This window comes from Oncorhynchus mykiss, chromosome 7 (assembly GCF_057628025.1).
Source record: "Oncorhynchus mykiss isolate SJ-2025 chromosome 7, ASM5762802v1, whole genome shotgun sequence".
In the NCBI taxonomy this organism is placed as follows: Eukaryota; Metazoa; Chordata; class Actinopteri; order Salmoniformes; family Salmonidae; genus Oncorhynchus; species Oncorhynchus mykiss.
The window spans coordinates 48,150,214-48,173,467 of NC_143028.1; the positions used below are offsets into that span (position 1 = coordinate 48,150,214).

Sequence of the window (23,254 nt, forward strand, 5' to 3'; positions counted from 1 at the left end):
GTGTGTCACATGCATCATGCAGTACTCTGGTCAGTTTCGTAGTCCTGAACTACACTATGACTGGCTATACTGTTGTGTCTCTGTTCTAGTAGTACATGTCTGGTTGGTTATAGATGTTTATTATAAAAATACAAATCTTTGAAAGTACAGCCATTTGTGGCTCTGTAATTTCATCACACAAGGACTATTTGAACCTTGAACTCTTACTGCTCTCAGGCTTTGTCACCCCTGGGGTGTTGCAGCTGATTTACTGAAGAGGATAAACCAAGAGCAACACAGCGGAGAAGTCAATCATTATGTTGAAAGGAGGATGCATTTGTAATATTTGACTTCTTGAATCTGTGGGGTTTTGAAGATGAGCATGATGGTGAAAGTGTCTGATCTGGCCACAGAAAAACGGCACATGATGAAGCCAACAGATTGAGCATTTCCCAAACCGGAGAAAGAGTCCCTTGAGCCTAGCGAGGACAGAAAACGAATCAACCAGCCCTTTTTGAACATTCCTTTTGCACTTGAGTAACCACTCATGTCTCTGCACAGATCTGTGGATCAGCAGCTTCTCTTTGCTGCAGCTAATCATATCTGTGCTGCGTTCATAGACGGCATATTCATCTGATTATCTCCAAAGAGAATGACTTGCCAAGTATTGTTAAAATCCAATTAACCTGATTTCTGAACTTGAAGCTCTCCTCCCACATGGGTGCCACTCTTGATAATGTGCCCAATTACTACACATGTTAAAATACTTTGCATCATTATATTGTAATTATCAAAACGGGAGTTGTTACAGCTCGTTAGTCTAAAGGCATCTAATTTTCTCATTCAAACTGACAGCATGTGATTGAATGTTTGACATTCTTTTGAAACAGGGAACCCTTTTGGTCTTGATGAGTGCGTGGTGGAAGGCTCCAATACTCGAATTCATCCATTGATTCTACAGCTAAATTGCTACACAGTGTATTACTGCAACTTGCTAAATCTGACTTGTAAAGGGCCTATAGGAAATTGTTACCTCATGACTGAAAAAAGACAAAACATGTCACATTAAAATGTCTGTTCAATGTTCACTTCCTGAAGGGACATAGCCAGGGTCTGAGTCCCTGGCCAAGGCCCAGACTGGCTTTGAAGTGTTGTAAGATCTCATATCTTACCCTAACTGACTGAGCTTAATTTTTAACACCCAAACACAAACATGCAGGCATAAGCACACAAGCACACATGTGTAACCACACGTGCGCACACACACACACCTCACGGGCAAATAATTTTTTGATGATGGGCAAACCTCTTGAAGGCGGAGGAAAAAACTATGTTTATTTCCTGCAATTCTACATATTTTGCCATGGGGCAGAGAGAAACAATTTCAGTTTAACAACTCATTTCCTGCAATTCTGTACATTTTGCCATGACATGTTAATATGATATCTGAGTGAGAGTTACTAACAAAATCAATGGATCAAAGATAAAAGTCTAAAATAAATTCCCTGCCCAAAAGAAGTTGTTACATCCAATGCCTGTTTGCCTGAGACTGATGCCACGCAAGCGCTTGTACACGCGTGCACATGCATACACACACACACAATTGCATTCTAACACACACACACACACACACACACACACACACACACACACACACACACACACACACACACACACACACACACACACACACACACACACACACACACACACACACACACACACACACACACACATACGGTTGGCCTTGATGTTTTGATTTTTGTTGTCCTTGGCATTGTTGTTTTCTGTTGTTGTTTTCCTTTGTTGTTGTCTTTTCTCTCTTTAGTTCTTTCTGTTGGTTGTTGGTGTATTGGGTGGTGGTTTTGGTCGGGTTGGAGGGGGACAGTGGCTTGGGGGGTGGGGAGTAGATGGGGAGGTTTTTCAGAGGGGACTGTGGGGGGTCTTGGATGGTTGAGGGGCCTGTCGGTTGGGAGCTTGGGCTGGTGCCCTGAGAGGTTGCTGGTTCGGGTCCCTGATTCGAATGGGTAGGGATCTGTCCTTGTGAACTTGGGCGGGGCGCTTGACCCTGGTTGCTCCTGTCATGACGTTGGCCTGGGGGTAGGTTTATGACAGTCATAAATACCTCTCCCCCCTTTTTCCTCTCTCTACCCTACTGATGTGACATTTGAAAATCCCTTGGTTAACATAGAGATTCTGCGAACATAAGCGGTGGTACTTAATGAATATTATGCCAGTTTGGTTGTCATCTGAGACATTCTCATCAATGATAGGATGACATAAACTATACAGTGGAAAGTCTGCACATTGTAGTTATCGGATTCACATGGACTTGTTGTTCAATTTAAATGTTTGAATATAAAATTATTGGTGAAAAGATTAAATGTAATTTTAGCTTCCAAGTGAGAGATTTGGGTTTTCATAAGGTTAGGGCTCTGCTCAATCAGTGATCCGCCCCTGTGAAGAGACATGGGCTGTAAACTATGAAAACACACCCTTCTCCCTCCACCACGCCTTGACGGAAATGTAACCTCCCGCTGATGTGCAACCGAGTTTTGAATTTGAGACTTGTGTGTTCTAGTATTCTACTCTCAACAGTGTCTTCATATGTAGCTACGGCCCTGACTTCCTGCTATGTCGTAAACATCCGTTTATACATCTAAACATCAGGCCAAGCCACAACTAATTTTGTCCTACTTGCTGTCATTTTATGTAACTGTTAGATGATAAGCTTCTGCCAAGTTTACCAGATTTCTCTGCCGCTCTTCCTCTTCGTTACTCTTTAACAGAGAAGGCATTAATTCAAGGACTTCCACTAGTACTCTAAACTCCATAGCTTATTTCAAAGGGGAGACTGAGAGTGTTGGGAAGTGTGTCATTGAACAAACAGGCTGTTCTCAGTTGGTAATTATCAGCATCTAATCCCTGCTCTTTCCCCTATCTGGCTATGAAATGGGATTATTAACTAATTCCAGTGAGAGGAGGCAGGCAGCTCACCTCAGAGGAAACTCAGCTTCAGAATGAAAGCGTACCCCTCATTCCCACTGCTGAGGAGAACCACAGACAGACAGACAGCCAGCAGCAACCTCAGTTCAGCTCAGGTCATGCACTGCTGTGCTGTGTTCACACACCTACCAGGAGAACATAACTCTGCAGTAATCAAAGGTCCATTTGTCCACTGGGCCTCCAAAAGAGAGTTAGTTTGAGGTCAGATAGGACATTGTGAGTAAATTGTACACAGAGAAACTGCTTGATAAATTATTGTGTAGATGGATGTTTTTGTTTGAGCTGAGGACAAACTTCCCTTGTGTTGTGGTTTTGGATCTGATGTTGCCGCTCAGCTCAACAAGCCAAATTAATATTTTGATTAAAGGGAATGCACACAAATAAAATTACACTCTTTGGATTTCATAAATGTTTTCCATTGACATTCAAATGTTTATTTTTGTGTTATGTGTTCCATGCTGTTAACTTCGTTGGGATGATTTGATGTGAATTATCTTATTCCCCTTTGTGCCATGAATTATTTATTTTTGAAACACCATGGGTATTGGTAAAACTGGATTGAGCCTCTGTAGTTTTAAATGGGGCAATTTAAAACTACAACATTTACATAATCTAACACATTTTCATTTTTTTTGGGAAACACCTAGCCCAATAATGGACTAATGGACCCAAACGTTACTCCTTACAGTCCAAGGGCCTTACATGTTCTGTTTAGAGAAGAATTGGCAGCCAAAACATTCAAATACTCCATGTACACACAGGTGTTCGGAGACACAGATAGCTAATTAGCATAGGCAGTCAACTCTGTCTTCCATCTGTTTTCTGGAAACAAGGACTGTAACATGGAAATATGGTATTGTGAGAACCCTAACCTTATACAGGTGTGTAGTAATTTAAACGTAAAAAAAAGTTATTTAAAATCAAATTTCAATAAAAATTGTGTTTGTCACATGCGCCGAATACAACAGTGAAATACTTACAGTACTTACAAGCTCTTAACCAACAATGCAGTTTTAAGAAAAATAAGTGTTAAGTAAAAAATAGTAAAAACAGTAGCGAGGCTATAGAAAGCGGGTACTGGTACAGAGTCAATGTGCAGGAGCACATGTTAGTCAAGGTAATTGAGGTAATATGTACATGTAGTTAGAGTTAACGTGACTATGCATAGATAATAAACAGAGAGTAGCATCAGCGTAAAAGAGGAGAGGGGAGTGGGGGGTGGTGGACAATGCAAACAGTCTGGGTAGCCATTTGATTAGCTGTTCAGGAGTCATCCTTTCTCGATGATATGAAAGATACGTTCCTTATATTTCCAAAATCCACACTGCAAGCGATGTGTGTTAACATTTAGAGCAAGCGTCAGGGCTCAAAAAACAGGAGCTAAAGGTAGTTAGCGTCTATGAATGGGCTAGGTAGGAAACACCAGAGAAGGTACAAAATGACCCCATTTGAGCCATGTTAGCATCATGCGCTCTCCTGATTATTACCATGTTATTATGACTTTATTCTCTGCTGTGATGTTAAGAGACTCCCAGTCATTGCGCCAATGCTAGTTAGTATTGACACACACAACTGTCTCTAACTTCCTTTCTACTGCAGGTAGAGACATACAAATGGTGTCCACGAGTTCATCTGACTCTAGGTATGAATCTCGCAGTGTCGCTTTAAGTGAAAATGTCTTTCATACAGTTTCATTTATTTTTATGTCATGCTGTTGTTTCCATTGGTAGTATTATCATTGGCCATCTTGAAAAGCTGTGAATGTCTTCAAAGCTTCACCAAAGGAGCTGAGTCAAACACGGTACAAGCTAACACAGCCAGTAATGGGGTTTAATTCATAATACTGTTCACCTTTTCCACAGTCAGATGTCTCTGCCTGCCTGCTGTGATAAATGTCCATAGAGGGAGTCAGTCAAAGCAATACTGACTTGTTTTTATTTGGGTTTCCCCTCTTCCATGTAAAACAACTGTTGAAAAGGATTTTGTGACCCCCCCACTGTGCTCTGTACAATCATGTTTCTTCTCAAGCCCTCTTTTTCATGTCACTGGGCCGGAGTTGATCCTTACTGCACGTCAAAACATCCTCTAGAAATACTAACATTACTATAAATGTTTTTTTTTGGAATGATGGTTCTTTGAAGTGATGCTGTTATCTATTTGCATTTTGTGACACATTATTTATTGTACAATCGCTGTTATGAACCATCCCCACCCACCAATCAGAGTTATAATCATGGTTAGTTTCAAAAGAATGACTTGATAAGAAATCCAAAAAACATAAATGACCTTTGTCAAAGCTCAGTTGGGCACGATACACAGCATTAGGGGTAGTGTAAGGTAAAGAAGGAACCTGGAGTAACACTGTATTTGATAGACCATCTGTAGATGCGCTCAGTAACATCTCAACTAACCACCTACTAACCCTAGCTCTAACCCTAACCTTAACCCTTATCCTAAACCTGAATGTAACCCTTAGCCTAGCCCTAACCCCAACCTTAACCTTTATTCTCAACCTAACCCTAACTGTAACCTTAGCAAGCAGTTGCTTATCAAAATATAGTTTGTTGATAGTATCACCAGCTGTAGAGCATCTACAGATGGACTATCCAAATACAAAGTGTAACCTAACCTGGTGCTAGTTGGTCTCATGTAGCTCGGTTGGTAGAGCATAGTGCTTGCAATGCCAGGGTTGTGGGTTTGATTCCCACTGGGGACCATTGTGAAAAATGCATGCACTCATGACCATGAGTCACTCTGCATAAGAGTGTCTTCTAAATCAGTGGTTCTCAATTGGGGACACCCAGATGTTTCAGAGCTTTGTTGTAGCCCTGAGCTAGCTCACCTGATTCACGTAGTCAAGGGCTTGATGATTAGTTGACAAGAATCAGATCTGCCACCTCTGAAATAGTTGAAATGCGTGGTTCCTGAGGAGAGGTTTGAGAACCACTGTGCTAAATTACTTAAATGTAAGGTGATATTTACATGGTAAGGTCTGACCCCTGCTGGTTTAACAATATTTTGCTAAAATTAAATGTATAAAATTGTAAATGTGGACACCTGCTCGTTGAACATCTCATTCCACAATCATGGGCATTAATATGGAGTTGGTCCGCCCTTTCTTGCTATATCAGCCTCCACTCTTCTGGGAAGACTTTCCACTAGATGTTGGAACATTGCTGCGGGGACTTGCTCCCATTCAGCCACAAGAGCATTAGTGAGATCGAACACTGATGTTGGGTGATTAGGACTGGCTCGTAGTTGCCGTTCCAATTCATCCCAAAGGTTTTCGATAGGCTTTGAGGTCAGGGCTCTGTGCTGGCCAGTCAAGTTTTTCCACACCGATCTCGACAAACCATTTCTGTATGGACCTCGCTTTGTGCAAGGGGGCATCGTCATGCTGAAACAGGAAAGGGCCTTCCCCAAAGGGCAGAAATTTGATGAACTGACTGGTTGGAAAGGTGGCATCCTATGATGGTACCACTTTGAAACTCACTGAGCTCTTCAGTAAAGCCATTCTACTGCCAATGTTTGTCTATGGAGATTGCATGGCTGTGTGCTTGATTTTATACACCTGTCAGCAACGGGTGTGGCTGAAATAGCCGAATCCACTAATTTGAAGAGATGTCCACATACTTTTGCATATATAGTGTATGAATAATTTTAGCTGTTTCACTTTCAATCTATATTGAAACAAATGAACAGTGTCAATAAAGTAGATATAATTTGAAATATTTACAGAATCAGTCCATTTTACAGTAAATGTATAAACACATTCAGTCTGGTGGAAAAAATGGGACAACAGATTAGACACAATTTGATTAGCAATATAAATTTATGATTCACAGTTTCTACAGTGAATTTATCACATATTCCATGGTAATCCATGGAAATGTCATGAACATCTGGACATTACTGTTCATTTAAAGCCTTTTGCTGAATTATAAATAACTTGATTTTGGCCGTACAGCTCAAACAACATCAAACACATAACATTCCTCAAGTGTATGTAATATGTCGATCAATGGCTCCTGGCACATGGATAGGATGGGCTTATTCATGCCCTGGCTTCATATGCGATGCAGATCTGAAGAAGATGTGTGGTGTAGATAGGAAAGCTTCAGAGGACTGTGTAACAGATGGTGGCAGTCTTACGGTAGACACCCAAAGCAGGCGGGGTGGGCACAGATCTCACACAGATCTGGAGACGTGATGGCATCCACTGGAGAGAGACAACAGACACAGAAGGTTAATATATGCCTATGGCTGCTATAGTGTCAGATAGAATGCTAATATTGACAACGGGAGGAAGTTAATCAGCCTCGTTAAAGGGCTTGCAGAGCAATAGAGAGGCATGGGAGTGCTCTTTGTCTTGCACACTTTATTGCACTCAAATGCTGTTTGTTCTGTATTAATTGGGCTCTTGTGAGTAGAATCACTCGTGAGCAACACACATAAATCATGTCATTAAGTGGAAGTAGAAGGATATATTATACTTCAGGCAGCAGGATTGGCTGTGTCCAGGCCAACATCTCCTGCTTGTTGTAGCAAGCCGCCTACTGCTACAGCCTGCGTATGTGGTACAGCTCTCTGGTAGAGCTAACAACAGGTGCTATGAGGATGCGTGCCTCGGTCTCCGAGAATCGCTTTCCTGGGTTTACCATGTGTGCTCATGTGGAATAAAATAGGAAATATGTCAATACTGTCACATCTGTGATCTGGATCTCTGATCTCACAGCTTTGCTCAAGTATTTATGGGGGATCATGTTGTTGATTGTATAAAAACGATGAATGATATGGGATGGTTGTATTGTCTCTAAAATTCAGTAAATCCTGTCAGGTTACAGAGCACTTTGGCTGCTGCTATTGGTGGTTAGAGGTCATGTCAGCTGATAACAAGGCAGATGTTAATCAGTGTTTCACTGAAACCACTCAATGTGCTAATGACTACCAATGTATGCTGAACCCTTCAGAGTCAATCCCTTGAGGATGGATTAGGTTTCCATTATCATTGACTTCAAACACCTTTCAATCTGCATACACCCTTCCCTGAGTACACAACACAAATTCAGTTCAGAACAGGCCCCATAGGGAGGTTGTGGGGTCTTTAAAGGAGTAGTTCACTATTTTACAACTTGATGTTAGATGACCCTGAAAGTAGACTATGGGCCAGGAAAAACTGTAATCAATGGTTCAGATTCCTTTAAACAGCTATTACAAGCTTCAGCTAACTTTAGCCACTGCTAGCTAAAACTCTATGGAATTGATGGGGACATGTGAACATGTTTTTTTATGGCCAAATTACATTGAAGGAACATCAAACCAAATATGGAGTTGATTTCACCTACATTGATTCTTAGCTAGTGATGAAAGTTTGTAATGGCTGTTTAAAGAAAACTGAACCATGGATTACAGTTTCTCCTGGCCCATAGACTACTTTCAGGATGAGCAACCATCCAACAAGTTGTTAAATAATGAATTACTACTAATTCTTTAAAGTGGGTCTTAAATAAATCCCATGGTTCCCCCCGCCTGGAAAATAACAAAAACATAAATACAAACATCAATAAAAAAAATGAAATGGGGCCTTCCGAGTGGCACAGCGGTCTAAGGCACTGCATCATTGTGCTTGAGGCATCACTACAAACCGGAGTTCAATCCCAGGCTGTGTCACAACCGACCGTGGCCATGAGTCCCACAGGGCGGTGCACAATTGGCCCAGCTTTGTCCAGGTTATGGGAGGGTTTGGTCGGTGGGCTTTACTTGGCTCATTGCCCTCTAGTGACTCCTTGTGGCAGGCCAGGCACCTGCAAGCTGACTGCAGTCATCAGTTGAACTGTGTTTCCTCCGACACATTAGTGCGGCTGGCTTCCATGTTAAGTGGGTGGGTGTTAAGAAGCGGATTGGTGGGTCAAGTTTCTGAGGACACATGATGCAACCTTCGCCTCTCCTGAGCTCATTGGGAAGTTGCAGTGATGAGACAAGACTTCTGGGTGGTAACGATGTGAACAGACAGTGGCTTGGGTGGTTGATGTCCTTGATGATCTTTTTGGCCTTCCTGTGACATTGGGTGCTATAGGTGTCATGGAGGGCAGGTAGTTTGCCCCCGGTGATGCATTGTGCAGACTGGAGAGCCTTGTGGTTGAGGGCAGTGCAGTTGCCGTACCAGGCTGTGATATGGCCCAACAGGATGCTCTCGATTGTGCATCTGTAAAGGTTTGTCAGCTTCCTGAGGTTGAAGAGACGCTGTTGCACACTGTCTGTGTGGGTGGACCATTTCAGTTTGTCTGTGATGTGTATGCCGAGGAACTTAAAACTTTCCACCTTCTCTACTGCTGTCCCTTCGATGGGGATAGGGGGGTGCTCTCTCTACTGTTTCCTGAAGTCCACAATCACCTCCTTTGTTTTGTTGACGTTGAGTGAGAGGCTGTTTTCCTGACACCACACTCCGAGTGCCCTCACCTCTTCCCTGTAGGCTGTCTCGCCGTTGTTGGTAATCAAGCCCAACTACTGTTGTGTTGTCTGCAAACTTGAAGATTGAATTGGATTCGTGCAGGGCCACGCAGTTGTGGATGAACAGGGAGTACAGGAGGGTGCTGAGCACACACCCTTGTGGGGCCCCAGTGTTGAGGGTCAGCGAAGTGGAGATGTTGTTTCCTACCTTCACCACCTGGGGGCAGCCCGTCAGAAAGTCCAGGATCCAATTGCACAGGGTGGTGTTGAGACCCAGGGCCTCCAGCTTGATGATGATCTTGGAGGGTACAATGGTGTTGAATGCTGAGCTGTAGTCAATGAACAGCATTCTGACATAGGTATTCCTTTTGTCCAGATGGGATAGGGCAGTGTACAGTGTGATGGCGATTACGTCATCTGTGGACCTGTTGGGGCGGTATGCAAACTGGGTCTAGGGTGGCCGGTAAGGTGAAGGTGATTTGATCCTTGACAAGTCTCTCAAAGCACTTCATAATGACAGGAGTGAGTGCTACGTGGCGGTAGTCATTTAGTTCAGTTGTATTTGCCTTCTTGGGCACAGGAACAATGGTCGCCATCTTGAAGCATGTGGGGACAACAGACTGGAATAGGGAGCGATTGAATATGTCCGTAAACACACCAGCCAGTTGATCTGCGCATGCTCAGAGGACACGGCTAGGGATGCTGTCCGGGCCAGCAGCCTTGCGAGGGTTAACACATTTAAATGTTTTACTCACATGAGCCACAGAGAAGGAGAGGGGGGGTGCAGTCCTTATTAGCGGGCCGCAACGTTTGCATTTTATTATCCACAAAGCGGGCAAAGAAGGTGTTTAGTTTGTCTGAAAGTGTGATGTCGGTGTCTGTGACGTGGCTGGTTTTCTTTTTGTGGTCCGTGATTTCCTGTAGACTCTGCCACATACGTCTCGTGTCTGAGCCGTTGAATTGCGACTCCACCTTGTCCCTGTACTGGCATTTTGCTTGTTTGATTGCCTTGTGGAGGGAATAACTACACTGTTTATATTCAGTCATATTCCCAGACCTCTTTCCATGGTTAAATGTGATGGATTGAGCTTTCAGTTTTGCGCAAATGCCGCCATCCATCCACGGTTTCTGGTTAGGGTAGGTTGTGGGTACAACATCTCCAATGTACTTCTTTATAAACGTTCTCACCCGAGTCAGCGTATAGGTCGATGTTGTTCTCTGAGGCTGACCAGAACATATTCAATTGCGCAGGATCTAAACAGTCTTGTGTTTGAATGCTAAAATATGCAGTTTATCATTTTTTACAACAGATAAGGTGGATAGGGGCAATAAGACAAACCATTTTTAAAGTTTTATACCGATATTGAATTACAATATTTCAGTCTACCCACTATTTGTTTATGGTACAGCCTTACCTAGCCTGGAGAAGACCATGGCTGCCTCTTTGCCCTGGCACACTGGATAGAAGGCCTGTGGCAAGACACGGTTGTTACAGACAGAGACCATGTTGGTGTTGATCAACCGCGGGTTAACAATGGCCTCTGTGTCGATCAGCTCCTTCAACGCTTTCACAGCCTCTAGGGGATAGCTCCTTTCTCCATCCTGGACACAGTGAAACACATGGATGAGATGGTAAATTCTCTTGTTTACCATTACATAACCCTTGATTTTTCACCTTAGATTGTCATTATTAGACAACCTAATGTGTTGTTCCACTATTAAGGTGACAGGTTTACAGAGGTGATTCTCATAGTGTAATAGATTATTATACAGTTAATAACCTTGTGAATGAGTTCAAAAGAAGTATGACAGTGTGTGGATTCCAAACAATAATGAATAAACCCCAACAGAATTTATTGCTATATGATAATTAAAACCAAAGAAAAAGAAGCTAGCTTTTTAATGCTCTATACAATTAAAGGACAGTCAGTCATAGGCTGGCAGTCACTGGAAATTATAATGACATTATTTCTTTATCAGTGTGTTGTTGAAAGTGATCTATTTCTCTAGTTCCACTAACTTATCTCACACGTCTGAACCAGTATCTCTAAACTCCAGACACTTACAGGTATTGTTAATCAAGTAACAAACCCTATACACTTCCAGAAGAATGTCCTTATCCCATGTCAAAGACAACAAAGAGTTACAGCACTAGTCACACAACTCTAAACATTTCTGACCATGGACATAAAGAAGAGATATACTCACCCTAATCTCCACACTCAGTGAGCCCCAGAGGATGCAAGAGGTCAACACGAGACCAACACTCAGTGATTTCATTTTCAGATTAGCCCGGATGTCTCAGAGAGCCTTGAGATGCAGAGAGAGGAGCCTACAGCTTGAATTGAGGTGTGCCTCTGCTCTGCCCTTTATAAACCCATCGCTGGACAGATTATTAAGTCACTTATTAACACGGGGCTGGAGCCCTCTTTACCCTGGGTACCTGATAACAAAACACAACCGGGTTATGCCACAGGATCCTCTTTTTCAACGTCTGTAGATGCCCCTGTCACCATGATGTTTGTATGCTTTTATTGTTGACATATTGTTCCACATCGACATCCTTAGTGCCAATTAAACAGCCTATAAATCGAATTTCTCCCATCTCACCCACAGTCATTTATCATTGAACCCTGATAACAAAGCAACAGGCTATCTGTCCAGTTGTATAGTGGTTGTTTGCATTGTAGGTATGATAGTGACTTTGTCAACTTTGTTTGGATAGGTCTGTCTAATATTTGTGGCATTTGCAATCTGCAAACAAGGAGGCTGAGACTGTAATTCATTCAAATCTGCCACAGCAATGCATTTGCTGTGACTTCATTTACAATCTACCCATGACGTGCATACACTTCCTTTGGCTGGGAACTGGAAGCATCTACCTATGATGAATATACCTGATAGTACTAGAGGTACCATGGGAAAAAAAGAGATTCTGCTTTAATGGGGCAGTATGCAGTTCAAACAACAACAAAGTGGGAACCTGACACTGTTTTTGGTCAACAGCTGAGGGATGGGTTTGGGAAATGTAACCACTGTCAAATTCATAGACAGAGGTATGGATGCAAGGACAAAACAGACATGACATCAACATTCTAGTTTAACCATGCTTTGAGGCTATACAGTGTTTACAATTACATTGTTTTCAAACAATGGTGTAAAAGAAGCTTATATTTTGGCCGTACGACAGTTGAACTAAGCTCATGAGGCATTTATAACTTATATTCTTCAATAATCAATGGGTACATATCATTAACTTAAAAGTTCAATACTTATAATACTGAAATGTACGTTTGATTGAATTTTGTTATTTTGCTACATGTTGATTATTTTTGACCCACTAGCGAAACACAAGGGATATTGTAAAAGTTGTCTCTTTGCTTGTCAGTCAGCATTACAAAGAGAAGGTTGGCCGAATACATACTTTCAATTTTCTAGCAATTCTGGCTCTTAGAGTAAAAATGGTAGAATGGCCTAAAAACACTGAAGGTTGCTAGTGATTGTCTCTTTGTGCTTGTAAACTGTCTCATTATTTTTCTTTAATGCCAATAATAATACTTAACTACACATCTAAAAAACAAATAACATTGGGAGCATCAACTACATTAGGGACAGGCACTTGGGATTCTAAATTAAAGACTGTAATATGTAGATTTTCTGAGACAGGTATGTTTGGTATTTGGTATTTTATTAGGATCCCTATTAGCTGTTGCAGAAGCAGCAGCTACTCTTCCTGGGGTCCACACAAAACATGAAAGATGACATAATATAGAACATCAATAGACAACAACAGCTCAAGAACAGAACTACATAAAAAAAATTTAAAGGCACACGTAGCCTACATATCGATGCATACACACAAACTATCTAGATCAAATAAGGGAGAGGCATTGTGCCGTGAGGTCTTGCTTTATCTGTTTTTTTAAAACCAGGTGTGCTGTTTATTTGAGCAATATGAGATAGAAGGAAGTTCTATGCAAAAAGGGCTCAGAATTTATTCTGGATTTGGGGACTGTAAAAAGACCCCTGGTGGCATGTCTGGTGGGGTAAGTGTGTGTGTGTCAGAGCTGTGTGTAAGTTGACTATGCAAACAATTTGAGATTTCCAACAGAAGAAGCCACCGTGCTTCTACACCTGCATTGCTTGCTGTTTGGGGTTTTAGGCTAGGTTTCTATACAGCACTTTGAGACATCAGCTGATGTAAGAAGGGCTATATAAATACATTTGATTTGATTTCATTTGATTTCATTTGATCAATGTCTAGGTAATGAAGCAAAAGCACAGTGACAATAGAATACATTGTGGGATGTAAGTTGTGCACTGGGGCAGCAGTTAGCCTTAAGATGAACTATTAACCTCTCAATGTGTCTGTGTGTGTGTGCGTGTGCGAGTGTGTTTATGCATGTGTGTGTGTGTTTGTGTATGTGTTGGGGAAAGACAGAAATTTCAAGTATCAACCAAAAGTGAATAAAGTGTTATTCTTTGTGTTGTGCCAATATCAGCCAGTTTATCAGGTATGTTCTATTCAAGGTTTTCTGATGCAGTTGGTAGATCACTCACTGAAACAAAATGACATGTTCTTCAATTGTTTTTTTATTAAACATGAGGCATTTATAAACATACAAAAGAATGCAAAACCCCCAAAACAAAAATACATCTCTACATTAAATAAGTACAAAGACTGGTAAGATAGAACTGTAACAAATCAACATTTCCAAAATAAAAGTCAAGTGATAAAAGGAAAAGAAAATACGTAGACAAATAAGTGCTGAATATGCTCCAAATAACGTTTTCTAGAAAATGAGCCTCCATCATTTAATCTTCTTTTTTTTTTTTTTTTTACATTTCTGGTCCAGTTATCTTTTGGGCCAATCATGTCTGAGGATGGCAATTTGAAGACATGAAATCCACATTGTTGTCACAATATGCAGAATGATAATGTGGGTGGCTTGTCTTCTGCTGGCAGTCAGGTTGATATCTTGCCTAACAGCCTGTGCAGGCAACAAAGGCACATATCTCACAGATGTCTATAGGCATAGTAGCTGGAAGAAAGAAGAGAAAGGTACTGTGTTAAAACATGTTTCAAAATCACTCAATCACTTCAAACGTCAACCACATATTGCAGAGACAAACTAGCATAAAAGAGATTCTGATCAATGACTCGCCATCAGCAAATTATAACAGTCTTATCACAATCTGGTCTGTTCCACCAAGTTGGACTGTAGAGGATATTATTCTATAGTGTGGCCTTTTCTTACCTAGTCTTGAGAGAGACATGCTGGCCCCTCTCTGCATGCACAGGGGCATGAACTCCTGTGGCAGGGAGGGGTTAGCACAGACGGAAGCAAAGCTGGTGCTGGCGAGATGAGGATTCTGCTTCCCGTTTACACTGCTGCTCTCTGTCAGCTCTTGGAGCTTCTTCACTGATTCCAGTGAGAAAACAAAGTCGCCCTCCTAGAGAGAAGAGAAGAGAGGAGAGAGACACGGTTAGAGAGAGCACCACATCAGTGAGTCATATTGGGGACCCGGCCAATCATAAAGATGCTTTACGCATTCTATAGGTGACAAGGATGCCCATAGAGTTGTAATGATAGCTTACACCAAGTATGCACTTTGTTTTAAAAAATCCACTCTGAATTTTGTCTGTTTCATTAGTTTACAATTTTTGTCCAATTGAGTATGAGTTTGAATCTGATATTACTGTAGTCTATAGTCTTCATAGTATAATGCATTATAGTAAGGTAAACCTTGCTGTAGGAGGAGCCCTTACCTGCACTTTGACTTGGACTGCATGGGCTTCAGAGACCAGATAGAGAGCCAAGAGCACAAGAGCAATGGAGAGAATGGTTTTCATCTTGTATTTTGACAGGTTTGCTTTGAGCCTTTAGTCTTGCTGTTGTTGGTGTGTTTGGAAGGTTGTCTCACCTCATTCTCTGCTCTCCATTCATCTCCCTTCTGCCTTTTAAAGGGTTGACTTTCAACTCAGCTCAGCCTTGCTGGCCTGGGATTGGCTAAGCTGCACATGGGAGAAAAGTATTTCTCACGGTTTAATGAGTAGTGATGGTGGATTTTAAAAGGTCATAAAGGGAGATTCATAAATCCTCTCTGACCTCATCCAGTGTGATGTTTTTATGGACCGTTACTTGCCGACTCCACAAGTAATCCGTGTACAGTCCCACAAACGGTCTTTATTCTGATTCTGAACAAACTTTGCATAGTTTACACAAGCCACACTTTTTTGGTGTCTGAAAAATATTTTTGTTACAATTTATCTGTCGTCTGCAAGGATGGTAAAACATTTATAAAATTAATTGAAAACATAATACTGCTGCATATATTATAATTTGATTATTATAATTACACAGTCAGACATTTTAGGAGCCTCATTTATCAGTCAAAACCAGACACATCCATGAGGCCATTAAGGTTGACCAAAACCATTTGTTACTGGGTTATACACTAAAATGATTTGTCAAACAGAAAACATGCTCTGTCCTCCATAACATGCCATAACTCATTTTAAAACATTGAAGTATAGATTGATTATATACTGAACAAAAATATAAACTCAACACACAACAATTTCAAAGATTTTACTGAGTTATGGTTCAACCATAGAAGGCTACATGGAGGGAGAATGCTTAACACAGACAGTTTGAGATAAAAATAATATCATTTTTTAAAACCTTCATTTAACTAGGCAAGTCAGTTAATTAAGAACAATTTCTTATTTACAATGATGGCCTACCCTGGCCAAACTCTCCCCTAACCCGGACGACGCTGTGCCTGTGAGATAAGGCCATTAGTCAGTATCCTCTCCATAAGGTCGAAACTCAGCAGTATGGACCAATGGTATGAGGGTAGGGCATGTCATGCTCCGTCACTGGAATACCAAATCTACCTGTATTTTATAGGACACACCTGAGTAATTGAGGGATACAAAGTATATTGAAAACAGGTGCTTCCACACAGGTGTGGTTCCTGAGTTAATTAAGCAATTAATATCCCATCATGTAAAAAAATGCCCAATTGCCCATTATTTTGGCTACCATGGCTAGAAGAAGAAATCTCAGTAACTTTGATAGAGGGGTTTCAAAGGAGCATAGGGAGTTTAAAAGTGTGTGTGTGTGTGTGTCAGTCACCAGATCTCAACCCAATTGAACACTTATGGGAGATTCTGGAACAGTGCCTGAGACTGCATTTTCCCCCACCATCAACAATTTATCATTGAAGAATGGAGTCATATCCCTCCAATAAAGTTCCAGACACTATGCCACAGTACATTGAAGCTGCTCTGGCAGCCCAACACTTTATAATGGTGTTTCCTCTATTTTGGCAGTTTTTTATTAACGAGGCAAGTCAGTTAAGAACAAATTCTTATTTACAATGACGGCCTACCAGGGAACAGTGGGTTAACTGCCTTGTTCAGGGGTAGAACGACAGATTTTTACCTTGTCAGTTTAGGGATTCAATCCAGAAACCTTTCGGTTACTGGCCCAACACTCTAACCACTAGGCTACCTGCCGCCCCAATTGCAGTTCCCTGTATTATAACTGATAGGCTAGTGGCAAGGCCCCCACATTTTTTATGATACCCCTACCCAAGGTAGGACAAAACACAACCATATTTTTTCACATCTTTAATGTCTCCCATTAATGAAATGGATGGTTGTGTATAAATATTTTACTGCAAAAGTGGTTAAATTGATAGATATTGTGAATGCCTAGCTGAAGCTCATATAACCCAATATTACAAGCTCTGATATTGCAAAAATTTGGAAAACAAGTAGTCAGTTGTCTACTCTACGTACACAAACAAACAGCATTAGGATATCTTAATGCATCTTGGAAATATAGACCTGTAAACATATATTTGGTTCCCGAGTGGCGCAGCGGTCTAAGGCACTGCATCTCAGTATCACAACCAGCCGTGATCGAGAGTCCCATAGGGCGGCGCACAATTGGCCAAGCATCGTCCAGGTTTGGCCGGGGTAGGCAGTCATTGTAAAATGAGAATTTGTTTTTTACTGACTTGCCTAGTTAAATAAAGGTTAAATAAAAAATTAAAAATGTAAATAGAGATAAAATAGTTGGAAATGTTAACTATGAATGTAAGCTTTACTTTTTGGTTGCTAATGTATAGACACATTTCCAAGTCAACTGGGTGAGGAGACAAAGTAGCCAGTGGTGGTTGTAGTTCTGTGGTTTGACCATCTAGCACAGCTAACTGGTCATTCTGGGCAAGCTGCTGCAACAAGGCCAGGATCCTTGCTGTATGACTGGCGGGGCATTGGGATTTTGGGATTACTGCACAGTTTCCAAGACCAATGCATGAGTCACCCCAACATGGGAGCTCGTTCTTTACATGCAAGTCCAGTTCAGGGATCACATGGGCTGGCCAGCCATGGTTGGTAGCAAAATATGTACACGCGATGTCAATACACGCCAGCACTTTCCAGATGGAATTTTGGCTGTTTAATGGCCTCCTGACATGTGGCAGCCCAGTTCCATAATGTCTCTGTCTGTACTAACTGCCAGAAGGGAGGGCTGATGGTGGAGTAGGCCTATCCAGGACAGTTCTGGGAGAATCAGGATGGCATTGACTTTAGACAGGTGCAATTCCTATTGTATATGTGAAAGCCCAGTAAATTGATGGGATTTACTTGTCAATGAGTGCTTGCCACCATTATGTGTGGTTGCATTCTCCCCATGCATCATAATTAGGGCCCTGTGTTTTGGTTTATCAAGTCACATGACCTGGATTTGTACCTTTATTTAAAGCTTTTTCATTCAACTGTCCTATTTTCTTTTTTTTATGTCAGACGGCCCAGCACCACCCTCAGACATGAGCTCTCATGTTGGGGTGACTCATTTAATTCTCATTTCGGGAAAATAACGGTTGAAATAAAGGTTCAAATCCAGGTCATTTGACATGATTAACCAAAACATTGGGCCCTAACAATAATGTCACTAGATCACAGCAACTCCAGGGCAGACAAACATGATGTTGGACATGATTTTATGGAAAAAGCAATGTGCCTTCTCAACCTGAACAGCATAAGAGTGCACCCGAACATCCCAATTTGCATCACGAATGCAGTGAGCCAGCAGAAATACATCTTGGATTCAGGTAGCCATATTTGACTAGCCATGAATCAAAGCTCACTTCTAAATGATAAGGAGGTGAATTAAGAGCCTAATCCTGGAGGCACAAGTTATACCACAGTGGTGGCAAGTTGTAGAGCTAGGGAGAGGGTGTCAGAGTCCAGGGTAGGATTCTCTTTCCTTTCGTTGGAGAATCCCACTTACCTCAATGATCCTCAAAAAGGTTTGTGACTTGGAATACTTGGTGTTGTCATGCCAAGCAGTCTGCTGCCTTTTCTATATCTAGACAAAGGTGCTTGAGTGTAGTTATGGCAAGCATATTAGATTCCCAACCTAGTTGAATTGCACAAAAATAGCATTGAGTACAGGTCATAAGAACAGTACACAAATCTGAATAATGTCTCTCATTTAAAACATGTATGGACTGACACAGATGTGAAGCGAGAGCGCTATGTCTGCCCAAAATCACTCCACTTTTAAGCACTGTCCACTTTTGGGCTCCTGAGTGACACAGCAGTCTAAGGCAATGCATCTCGGTGCTAGAGACTTCACTACAGACCCTGGTTCCATTCCAGGCTGTATCACAACCGACCGTGATTGGGAGTCCCATAGGGCGGTGCACAATTGGCCAAGTGTCGTCTGGGTTAGGTAGGAATAAGAACTTGTTCTTAACTGACTTGCCTAGTTAAATAAAGGTTAAATAAATAAATAAAAATAAGCAGATCCGAAATTACTAAGCAGGTGAGTAGTTTTTGTATGAGAGATAATGAAAGAGTGTCAGATTTAGTGTAGATAAACATTAATTGCTATTTTGATGTCAGGTTTATTTGATCTAATAGTTTTGTAATGCTTAGGTTGTTATGAGTGTACTGATAGAAGTGTGACACACGTGACATCCTGGCAACTTTGAGAGAAAACACTTTATACTGGATTTGTCCCTGTTGAAATTTGAGAGAATCTGCATATTCATGAGGCTAGCATAGCATCTTTCTCTCCATTGAATACAGCCGGTTGACGTCAGCACCCACATCAAATATTGGAAAAATAATTATAATAATGAGATGTATCCACCAATCGAAAGAGAGGCATAGGCGGGAGCTTGACAGGCCGCTGTTCCGCTCTGTGGACAACGAATCTTTGTTAGGGCAGAGACAGAAGTTTCTGATCATTATATCCATATCTCTGTATACATACAGGCGGATAAACCACCATTTAATGGAATTGTGGCAGCCATATTGGATTTTGGACACCATATTAGATCTGGAGTCAAATCTAGGTGGTGGGGGCTAATGTAATTGCAAGAGTAGGGGCTGAACAAATAAAATCCACAGAGAAACCTTTTCAGTGTCTGAGGCAACTTGTTTTCCATACAATAGCCACAATATTTAAAACAACATGTGTAACTGTATGTATTTTGTCAGACAAGACCATACAGCACTGAATGAGACCACATTAGACTTGGAAAGTTGTCAATTAATCAGCTACCAAAAAACTAAGCTTACATTCATCATAAATATTTATAGTTGATATTTCCGCCTATTTTACCTCTGTTTTTACAGGTCTATATGTCCAAGATGCATTAATATATCCTAATGATGTTTCTTAGTGTATGTACAGTAGTGCAGAAAACTGACTACTTGAAATGAATGCCAAACTCTCCAAACTGAGATACCTGTCTCTATTTTGAAGCGCCAGTAATGATGTTGTTGCACAGTCACATCTGGTCCTAAAGTATGAATAATCAAACAACCCTTGACTAGAGAGTTTCCCATCCCGGTGGAGTAGATCAGCTACACAACTGCCAGATCGCTCAGATTCTCTAGAATTCAAGCTGAGGGAGGGATAACTGAGACTGTTGATGTGTTGCTGTGAATAAATTAACGTGTGTTCACCTGTATTCTATTAGCTGAATATGAATCATTACACTATTCCCGTACATTTCTATTGCTTTGAGCTACACACTGAACAAAAATATAAACGCAACATGTAAAGTGTTGGTCCCATGTTTCATGAGCTGAAATAAAATATCCAAGACATTTTCCATACGCACAAAATGCTTAGTTTATATCCCTGTTAGTGAGCATTTCTCCTTTGCCAAAATAATCCTCTGACAGCTGTTTTAACAGCATGATCATTACACAGGTGCATCTTGTGTTGGGGTCAATAAAAGGCCCCCCTAAAATGTGCAGTTTTGTCACAACACAATGCCACAGATGTCTCAAGTTTTAAGGTTGTATACTATAAGGGCACAGGGCAACACTCAGATGCAGACACGAGAGGCAGATGGTTCAAGTCTCTGATATTTATTAGTATCCAAGGGGCAGGCAAGTGAATGGTCGTGGACAGGCAAAAGATCATAACAAGGTCAGAGTCCAGGAGGTACAGAGAGGCAGGCAGGCTCGAGGTCAGGGCAGGCAGTATGGTCAGGCAGGCGAGTTCAGAGTCAAGGCAGGTAAGGGTCAAAACTGGGAGGACTAGCAAGAACAGAGAAAAGGAACAGCAGGAGCACGGAGTAACACACTGGTTGACTTGACAAAACAAGACAAATTGGTACAGACAGACAGAAAACACAGGTATAAATACCCAGGGGATAATGGGGAAGATGGGTGACACTTGGAGGGGGTGGAGACAAGCACAAGGACAGGTGAAACAGATCAGGGTATGACAGTATACTACTGGTATGCTGACTGCAGAAATGTCCACCAGAGCTGTTGCCAGAGACTTTAATGTTAATTTCTCTATCATAAGCTGCCTCAAATATTGTTTTAGAGAATTTGGCAGTATGTCCAACCGGCCTCACAACAGCAGACCACGTATAACCACGCCAGCCCAGGGCCTCCACATCTGGCTTCTTCACCTGCGGGATCATCTGAGACCAGCCACCCGGACAGCTGATAGAACTATGGGTTTGCCCAACAAACTGTCAGAAACCCTCTCAGGGAAGTTTATCCTCACCAGGGTATTGATCTGACTGCAGTTTGGCATCGTAACTGACTACAGTGGGCAAATGCTTACCTTCGATGGCCACTAGCATGCTCGAGAAGTGTGCTCTTCAAGGATGAATCATGGTTTCAACTGTACCGGGCAGATGGCCGTGTGGGCAAGCGGTTTGCTGATGTCAACGTTGTGAACAGAGTGCCCCATGGTGGCAGTGGGGATATGGTATGGGCAGGCATAAGCTACAGACAATGAACACAATTGCATTTTTATTGATGGCAATTTGAATGCACAGAGATACTGTAACGAGATCCTGAGGCCCAATGTCGTGCCATTCATCCGCCACCATCACCTCATGTTTCAGCATGATAATGCACAGCCCCATGTCACAAGGATCTATACACAATTCCTGGAAGCTGAAAATGTCCCAGTTCTTGCCTACATACTCACTAGAAATGTTTGGGATGCTCTGGATCAACATGTACGACAGCGTGCTCCAGTTCCCGCCACTATCCAACAACTTCGCACAGCCCTTGAAGAGGAGTGGGACAACATTCGAAGGCCACAATCAACAACCGGATCAACTCTATGCGAAGGAGATGTGTCGCGCTGCATGAGGCAAATGGTGTTCAAACCAGCTACATGCTGGTTTTCTGATCCATGCCCCTACTTTTTTATTAAGGTATCTGTGACCAACGTATGCATATCTGCATTCCCAGTCACGGGCCTGAAGCATTTATTTTTATTTAATGATTTCCTTATATGACCTATAGCTCAGTAAAATGTTTGAAGTTCTTGCATGTTAAATTAATATTTTTGTTCCGTGTACATTTAGCTGCATCGCTATACTAAGGCGACTACATGTGTTTTAACACACAGACCACTGCTGGCCAAACCCTCGTAAAGGGTAGATAGCGATCGTTTTGATGAGTTTTTCTCTGAAGACCATTTGACATTTGAATCATCATAAAAATGCACATTTATTTATCCACTACTGCAAAGCAGGCCTTCTATCAGTTTTGACAGAGCTGCCATATAAATGGATCATTAATGTCGATGGTGAGTGAAATGAATGGTGAAACTATTGCCATTGATACATATTAGGCTTCCATTTCCAGGACTCAATTGTTGTGGAGGAAGTGTGTGTGTGTGTGAAAGAGAGTATTATGTGGCTAATTTAGAGGCAATATAACAATTCCAACCGAACACACATACTGTACCTTAATCACATGCGCCTTCACAACAACAACTTTGGCAAAGTTACAAATCTTCAGAACAAATGAACAATGTTATCAATCTGTCTGAAAGTGATAAAGTAATAACACAAAGCAGGACAAGGATTCTTGACTCGTCTGTTGTTTACATCAAGGTTTCCCTAACTCGTTCATGGGCCCTAGCACTACACAGCTGATTCAATTAACCAACTCATCATCAAGCCCAGGACCGACTATGGGAAACCCCGGTTTACATTATTCATATCACCTCCAAATAATCAGTGATTCAACACATTTTCAAAAACAATAACAAGTTTATATTTCCATAATCATCAAATAGGTATCTAGTTCAGTATACTGCACATGATATACTGCAAGTTTTCCAGGTGTCAGACTTTTTGCGTATGCCACCTTATCGCTTATCGCAGCCTATGGTCAGATGAGCAGACTATATACCATCATGTCTGGGCTGTAAACTGAACAAGTCCTCCATGTCCAACAGGCTTACGTCATAGGACAGCCAATAAAGGGAAGTTGGTGGTCGTACTAGTCAGCTGCTGATGA

The 23,254-nt window shown here is 41.6% G+C and overlaps 2 protein-coding genes across 2 annotated transcripts; both read right to left on the reverse strand.

Annotated features, from left to right (window-relative positions):
- Positions 1 to 6,798: 6,798 nt before the first annotated feature.
- Positions 6,799 to 11,942, reverse strand: LOC110527999 (guanylin). Its single transcript, XM_021609754.3, has 3 exons — positions 11,644 to 11,942; positions 10,851 to 11,037; positions 6,799 to 7,204 (listed from the first exon to the last, which is right to left on the reverse strand). The coding sequence occupies exons 1-3, from the start codon at positions 11,713 to 11,715 to the stop codon at positions 7,134 to 7,136; spliced, it is 330 nt and encodes a 109-aa protein (XP_021465429.3). The 5' UTR covers positions 11,716 to 11,942; the 3' UTR covers positions 6,799 to 7,133.
- Positions 11,943 to 14,010: 2,068 nt separating this feature from the next.
- On the reverse strand, positions 14,011 to 15,382 carry LOC110527121 (guanylin). Its single transcript, XM_021608275.3, has 3 exons — positions 15,206 to 15,382; positions 14,694 to 14,889; positions 14,011 to 14,477 (listed from the first exon to the last, which is right to left on the reverse strand). Exons 1-3 carry the CDS (start codon positions 15,287 to 15,289, stop codon positions 14,419 to 14,421), a joined length of 339 nt encoding a protein of 112 aa, XP_021463950.2. The 5' UTR covers positions 15,290 to 15,382; the 3' UTR covers positions 14,011 to 14,418.
- Between the last annotated feature and the right edge of the window lie 7,872 nt (positions 15,383 to 23,254).